At 42.5% G+C, this 8167-nt stretch overlaps 1 protein-coding gene and 1 pseudogene across 1 annotated transcript; both read right to left on the reverse strand.

Moving 5' to 3' along the window:
* Window positions 1-1702: 1702 nt before the first annotated feature.
* On the reverse strand, window positions 1703-2534 carry LOC119275116 (17.5 kDa class II heat shock protein-like). The gene has a single exon (XM_037555913.1). It carries the CDS (start codon window positions 2426-2428, stop codon window positions 1949-1951), a length of 480 nt encoding a protein of 159 aa, XP_037411810.1. The 5' UTR covers window positions 2429-2534; the 3' UTR covers window positions 1703-1948.
* A 4444-nt stretch (window positions 2535-6978) lies between these two features.
* Window positions 6979-7448, reverse strand: LOC119280960 (annotated as a pseudogene).
* Window positions 7449-8167: the final 719 nt, after the last annotated feature.

Consider the following 8167-nt stretch of genomic DNA (forward strand, 5'->3'; position numbering starts at 1 on the left):
CCCTAGCAAAAGCTAGGTCAGACATGCATAAGCTCCTTAATTCTGTAAATATCATTTTCAGTCCGGAGAAATACGTTTTGGCTCTCTGGTGTAGTGTAGGTGCAACTTATACGGGAAAATAGTAATTCCAAGAAAGATGAAGAAGTTCTGAAACATTTTCAGAAACAAACTTGACCTTCAATTGTATTCGTATAAAAAGTTTTGTTAAGAAAAAACTCCCATTGCCTTTAGTGCAAAAAAAAACAAGGACTAAAAGCATGAATATTACCTTGTATATAGTGCTGATTTTTGATCCACCTAGAATAGCATGAAAGTCATTCATTGACAAAAACATAATTTTATAACTTTTTTCAGAATTGCTATTTTTCTTCCCATATAGGGTGCTCCTACACCCGAGAGCCAAAGGTGCTTGTCCCTGCTCTGGGGTGCAAGTGCACCTGATATGATGTTTTTAGTAATTCCAAAAAGAGTCAAAAAAACGATGAAACATTTTGGTAAACAAAGTTGACCTTCTATTGTATGAAAATGTCAAATGAAGGCCCAGCTCCATGGAGGCCTTAATTGAAAACTATGAAATTCAGACTTTCCAGTTCTAAAAAATTATGAAAAAAATACACATATACCTAGAGACAAAGTGTACATGTGTGTAATTTTTCATGTCAAAATACGAGGGCTTCAGAAAGACAATTTTGTGCATTTTAAGCATATGTACTGTTGATCCTCAAAGTCTACAATTTTGTGCAGCTCGAATTTTAAGGCTATTCATCCTATAATTTTACACAGATACACATTATATCCTTGTAAACATGTATATTGAGTTTTATATTTTTTTACTTTAAAAAATTGATTTTTTTTAAAATTAAGCCCTCTATGGAATTCAGTCTCCAAAATGCCATACTCTGTTGTATTTGTGTAAGAAATGACATTCACGGAATTTTTTTTGAAAAAAATCAACAATATATACAAGTCATCATTCACGTTTTTCGTCGTCGGATTTTTATTTTCCGAAGTCCATGGGACATTTTTTTCTTGGCATCACAGAAGGTCAAATTTGTTTTCAAAAATGTTTCAGAACTTTTTATGTTTTTTTGGAATTACTTCCCACATATGTGCTCACACCCGAGTACTATGGCATTTCCCAAGTTCTGTCCAGATAAAAGAGGTTTGTGCATAAAACACATCACTCTTTTAACCCCCACGCAATCATGGCTGCTTTATTTTTCGTTGTGTCAAAATAAATGTATTAGAAAATCAGTTCATAATACACTGAATCGGTTATCTCAAATATCCTCATACCTCGATCAATCGGATTTGGAGATTCTCACATGTTCATTCAGGCAAAGCAGAATAACATTTCTGAATTCTCAATTCTAACTGGAATTTCCTTTTTCTATCCTCCCAAAAGGCAGACATTTGTTAAGATGAAAATGCCAAGACATCCAGGATTTTTCTCCCCGGTGAGAGAAGCACTTCAGAACTACTCCCTCCGTTCGGAATTACTTGTCTTGGAAATGGATGTATCTAGAACTAAAATACATCTAGATACATCCATTTTTGCGACAAGTAATTTCGAACGGAGGGAGTAGTTCGTTTTCCACCTAATCTGCTATTCCACATGTTCTGCTCTTATCCAGTTTTCCGTTAAGTTACAAATACAGCTTTCTGAATTTTCAGAACACTGAGAAGAAACGAACATCTTGGATTTTTCAATAGCAAATGTGGCCAAGAGAATCGCATGTTTTATTCAGGCGAAGCCGGAGATCATCCCCATTTCCATTAACGAAACATCAAACCATCACCAGTGCGCACGAATCGATACGACACACACTCTCTCTAGCAGACGAGATCAAAAGACAGAGAAACCATCACTCATCATCACAGGAAACTCAGTACCCACTCAGCCACTCAAACTCTGCTTCGATTCGACGCGCACACAATGCATACCAGCTCAGGCAACCTGGACCTGGATGGTCTTGGGCTTCTTGGGCTCGGGCGGCGGCAGCTTCTCGACGGTGACGGTCAGCACGCCGTCGCGGCACGCGGCGGAGATCTTCTCCATGTCGGCGTTGCCGGGGAGCATGAACTTGCGCATCAGCTTGCCCATGCGGCGCTCCATCCGCAGGTACTTGGCGTCCTCCTTCTCCTCCCTCCTCCGCTCGCCGCTGATGACCAGTACCCGCTCGTCCTCCACCTGCACCTGGATGTCGCCGGAACCCAGCCCCGGCATGTCCACCACGAACACGTACGCGCCCGGCAGCTCCTTCACGTCCGCCGGGGTGGCTGCCATGGCGCGCGCGTCCCGGACGTAGGCACGTGTAGGGCCCTGCTTCTCGCCGGCGGCGACGCCGGCCTCGCCGTCTGGGATGTCCAGCAGGTGCTGCAGCGCCGTCATCATCGGGTTCTCCAAGCCGAACACCATGCCCGCCATTCTCGCTCGCTGATCTCGAGCTCGGTCGATCTCCTCGGGTTGGACTTGCGTTGGATTACTTGTTGAATTTTGTGGAATGCTTTGGTGGGGATGCGATGGCGAGGCGGAGGGAGTTTATGTAGGTCGCCGTTGGCGGGGAGTCTGGAAGGTAATGGAAACTTCTGAAATGTGGTGGAACGAGCGCGGAGCAGTCTTCGGCCGCTGAGGAGAAAGTTCTAGACGTTCGACCTTCGGAATTGTTGTGCGGTAGCCTCGGGCCCCACATGTCATTCGGGGCAGCAGAGAGATATCTTTTTCCAGGACTAGGATACGCATAGGGAGATTTTCGTTGTGAAAGAAAAACGGCATACCGAGATTTTTCCTAGGAGCAAAGGGACTTTTATTCAAAACTATTACTACATTATTGTAGTGTCAAAAACGTCCTTTAACTTGTACTCCCTCCGTTCCACAATGCATGCCTTCCATTTGTCAAAATATAGATGTATCTAGACATAATTTAGTATATAGATACATCCATTTTTGAACAAATGGAAGTCAAGTATTTTGGAACGGAGGGAGTACATATTATTCTCTCTTCTATAAAGCTAAGGTACGTCATTGGCGTACCCTTAAAAAAAACGTCTTTTAATGTAAAAAATGCTCCAACACTACGCTATTGTAAAAAACACTGTTATATTAGGGACAGAGGGAGTAGTAAATGTTGCATGTGCGCCAGGCACGTGTTTAGAATAATAATCATATGGAAATACTAAGTACCGAACGTCAGTTTTCTGAATTGTCGTCCAAATGCTTTCGTAGCCGTCGCCTGAATCTTGCCGTGCTCCTCATGCCACGTCGTCACGAGCGAATGGTTCGCGTCAGGCTGCGGTCGCCTGAGCGCCTTATCCACTCGCAGCTCCACCGCTTTCCCTACCACCCATTCCCCACCCCACCCTCCACAGTCTACTATCTCTCGTCGTCGAATTTGAAGCCGAGACGACCGGCGTTGGGCAGGCGGGACGGAGGCGAAGCCCGTCTGGCAGTCGGAGTTATGTCGGGCGGCACACGAGTGCAGTGTGTTGGTCGGGCGAGCGTGACCTCGAGGAGCAACACGTTGCGACCTCCACGCTGTAGGGCGGGAATCGACACCTCTCCGACCGCCTCCACGCCGCCGGGCTGGTAGAGGAGGACGGGGACCAGCTGGCCGCCGTCAACGACGGGAATATGCATGGTGCCGGGCCTGTTGCCATGGTGACCCTCCTCGCCGTCCTGCACTCGACGCCCATCATGGAGATGTCGCCATGACCCTTCTCCCTTGTGATTGAGGCACAAAGCAGAGGAAGATGGGGAAGAATACGACGTGGTGCCCATGGCCTTCATCGAACCCGACGACGAATCGTCACTGAGCGTATTCACTCATCCATTTTTCTCTCTTTCATGCTACTACTGATGGACGCATAGTGGCCATTGACGAGATTTTTTGGTCATGTTATGTGTCATTTTAGTTCGATAAAACTCATAGGTAGGAGTAGATGGCATTTTTACGGTGTTTTTCTTTTCTTTTGGTAAGCTCCACATTGTGTGTGTATTTAGTTCCCTAACACCTTAGTGATGGCAGTTTTCATTTTCAGTAACCATGTCATCATTTTCGTCAAATGAGGTGATCAGCATGTATGTGTCAAGCTATTTTTTGCTTTTGTTTTGCTTCACATACATGTATTTATAGTTCATAGTTCTGCTCTAATTTTCCTAATCATGGCAATTAAGTATGTGCATAGGTGGCTATTTTTTTAAAATTATCATGGCATCTTTGTGTGTACAAGAATTGGGGTTCAGACTATATCCATGTTGTCGGCAATAGTTATATTAATGTTTTGACATGTAAACTTAGTTTTGTTTGCCATGATAACTATAGTTATTTTGTGATCGCCCACAAGTATAGGGGATCACGATAGTCCTCGAGGGTAGTATTTTACCTAATTTATTGATTCGATACAATGAGAGCCAAAGAATATTTATAAGCCTTAACAGTTGAGTTGTCCATTTAACCAAGCATGAGAAGCCACTTCTGTGCAGCAATTTATTAGTAGCATAGTAACATGATAACAATGATAGCAGTAGTAATGGTAAAAATAGCAGTAATAGCAGTTTTGTGGCAATTAGATCAGCATCGGTTGGATCAGCAGCAGTAATAGTAACTTGAGCAAAGACAATATTGTAAAAGCGTAGGTATGGATTAGTGATAGATATTCAGACGTAATTCATAATGTAACGGTCACAACCTAGAGCGACACACAATGACTCTAATTCATCAATCGTATGTAGGCATGTATTCCATATTTAGTCATACGCGTTTGTGATAAGAACTTGCAAGACATCCCCTCTCGTGGAAACGGAGTCCTAATGGAAACTAAGGATAATTACGGTGCTCCTTTCAATAGAGAACTGGAACAAAGTATTAGAACATAGTGAATACACAAACTCTTCAAATTACAGTCATCTCCGGACAGTATCCCAATTATTCTCACTTTGGAGATCTATGGATCGAAACAATAATAGGTTCATATAACTTGCAGATAGGATCATGAACTCAAATATATTCATGCAAACATAATAGATTAAGATCTAAAAATCATGGCACTTGGATCCTATTGAAAAGCATTAAACATAACAAAGTCATAGCAACATCAATCTCAGAACATAGTGTATACTAGGGATCAACCCTAACAAATTGACTCGATTACATAAAGATTCTCATCCATCTCTATCCACCTCCAGTATGCCTACAATGGAATTACTAACTCCCGGTAGTGAGCATCATGAGGTTGTCAATTGGAGAAGGGTTGGTGATGACAACGGTGATGAATCCCTCTTGGCGGAGACTCGAACGGACTCTAGATCAGGCTCCTGGTGAAGAAGAGGAGGTGGCGGCGGCTCCATATCATAAAATACGATAAAACTTTATCTCTGATTTTTTTTCTCAGGAAGACGATATATGTAGCTTGGAATTAGGTCAGACGCCCACCCGTGGGACCCATAAGGTAACATGGCGCGCCCTTGCCTTGTGGGATGCTGGTGGCCCATCTCTGGTAGATCTTCACACCAGTATTTTTTATATATTTTAAAAAAATCTTCATGAAGTTTTGTCCAATTCCAAGAACTTTTATTTGGGCACAAAAATAATACCGTGCTAGTTCTGCTGAAAAGAACGTTAGTCTGGGTTAGTTTTATTAAAATCATGCAAATTAGAGTCCAGACCAAATGGCAAAGTGTTTGGAAAAATGGACACATGGAAGACCTATCATTTTGCCATGGCAAATTTAACATGTGTTTTTTGATACGATAACTTATGGTGTTTTATCGTGGAAACTAGAATATACTCCCACCATGGCAATTTGAGATGTGTTTTTTCTTCATGGCAAATTAAGCATCATTTTCACTACTAGTTTTGGAGTTTTTCACATGCCAATTAACACTTGTCATGGCAACTTTAAGATGTGTTGGCATGGCAATATTTTTAGATGTTTCTTACAGTGTGTTTTGACATGGAAAATACAATACACGTTTTTGCCATGGCAAATTAAGATGTGTTGCCACAACAAGTTTGTAGTTTATAGCAACTTAAGATGTGTGTTTATCATGCCAAATTAAGATCAGTTTCTGTGACTAGTTTTGAGTTTTTTTTACACGACATTTCAACACTTTTGCTATGGCCACTTCAACATGTGTTGCCATGGCAGTTTAGAGTGTTTTACGGGATGTTTTGACATGGAAACTAAAATATATTTTTTGCCATGGAAATTTAAGATGTTTTTGCGATGTTAAAAGACGTTTTTTGTAACACTCTGGATGTCTTGGCAATTGAAGCTGTGTTGCCACGAAAAGTATGAAGTATATGACAATTTAAGATGTGTTTTTGACACGACAAAATAAGATGAGTTTTTGCAACAAGTTTTGAGGTTTTTTCATACGATATTTCAACACTTTTGCCATGGCAACTTTAACATGTGTTGCTATGACAAGTTTGGAGTTTTTATGGTGTGATTTGACATGGAAACTAAGATATATTTTTTGGCATGGAAATTTAAAATGTGTTTTTGCCATGTCAAAAGACATTTTTTGGTAACACTCTGAACGTCATGGCAATTTTTTGACATCATGGTAATTTTGCATTTTTTTCCAGATCATTCACATGGAAATTTTTAGAAACATTTGTGTCTTATAAACCATAACAAGTATAGTTATTTTAACTTTAATTATCTTCATTCCCATGGAAAATTTTAATTTTCTTTGTCATGGCAAATTTTACATTTCTAATTTGCCATGGAAAATTTACCTTTATTCACTAGTGTCGGATGGTCCTAACGCGACAGTACAATCAGAGACACTTCGACGAAACCGTGTGCGGTGCATTAATTGCAAACGGTGGTGTAAGAAAATCGTAAAAAATGATACAGAGTGTTTGTGATGGCGGAGACATCAAACACGATTCGTATTAGAGTTGCGTGTGCGATTCATACTGGTGTATTGTTAGGGTGAATATCTGGACTCGGGCATGCACACCAGGCATCTCAGGCGACCTGGACCTGGATAGTCTTGGGCTTCTTGGGCCCAGACGGCGGCAGCTTCTCGACGGTCATGGTAAGCATGCCGCCGCGGCATGTGACAGAGATCTTCTCCATGTCGGTGTTCTCTGGCAGCACGAACTTGCGCATCATCTTGCCCATGCAGCGCTCCACCCGCATGCATTTAGCGTCCTCTTTCTCCTCCCTGCGCCGCTCACCGTTAATCACCAGCACTCGCTCGTCCTCCACCTGCACCTTGATGTCGCCGGATCCGAACCCTAGCATGCCGACCAGGAACACATACGCGCCTGATAGCTCCTTCACGTCGGTCGGGGTGGCCTCCATGGCACGTGCGTCGGGCCCGGCTTCTTGCTGCCGGCTGCACCGGCTCCACCAGCCTCGTCGTCTGCGATGTCCAGTAGGTGCTGCAGCGCCGTCATCATCGGGTTCTCCAAGCCAAACACCATTCTCGCCATTCTCGCTCGCTGATCTTGAGCTCCATAGATCTCCTCGGGTTGGACTTGCGTTGGATAGCTTGTTGAATTTTATGGAATGCTTTGATGGGGATGCAATGGCGAGGAGGAGGAGGGAGTTTATGTAGGTCGCCGGACACGGAGAGTCTGGAAGGTGATGGAAACTTCTGAAAGGTGGTGGAATGAGCGCGGAGCAGTGGGGAGTCCTTCGGGCATCGACGGAGAAAGTTCTAGATGTTCCACCTTCGGAATTGGTTCGCGGTAGCTTTGGGCCCCACATGTCATTTGGGGCAGCAGAGAAATATTTTTTCTGGGATAGCCATAGATCCTTTTGAAAAAAAACATACATAGATTTTTTTAGGGGCAAAGGACTTCTATTCAGAACTAATGAACCAAAAAATGTATTTTTTTGCGAGATTAGTGAACTAGTAAATGTTGCTTTGAGACCAATCATCATGAGGGTGTGGCTAGATGTTAGGCGACTGAGATTTAACATAAATTCCATGCGAGATCCTATGAATATAGCATCGATTGAGACATAACTAAGTCTCAGTCGACTAAGACTTAACAACAATGTGATGCCTCGGGAAATGTAGTGATACACAAATAATTAAACTACCTACTATATCCATTTCAAAATCTAAGACATTTTGGTAGGTTAAACAAATCTACCGAGATGCCTTATATTTCTTATATTCTAGAATGGCGGTAGTACCTACTTA

Source organism: Triticum dicoccoides, chromosome 3B, assembly GCF_002162155.2.
Source record: "Triticum dicoccoides isolate Atlit2015 ecotype Zavitan chromosome 3B, WEW_v2.0, whole genome shotgun sequence".
Taxonomy (NCBI): Eukaryota; Viridiplantae; Streptophyta; class Magnoliopsida; order Poales; family Poaceae; genus Triticum; species Triticum dicoccoides.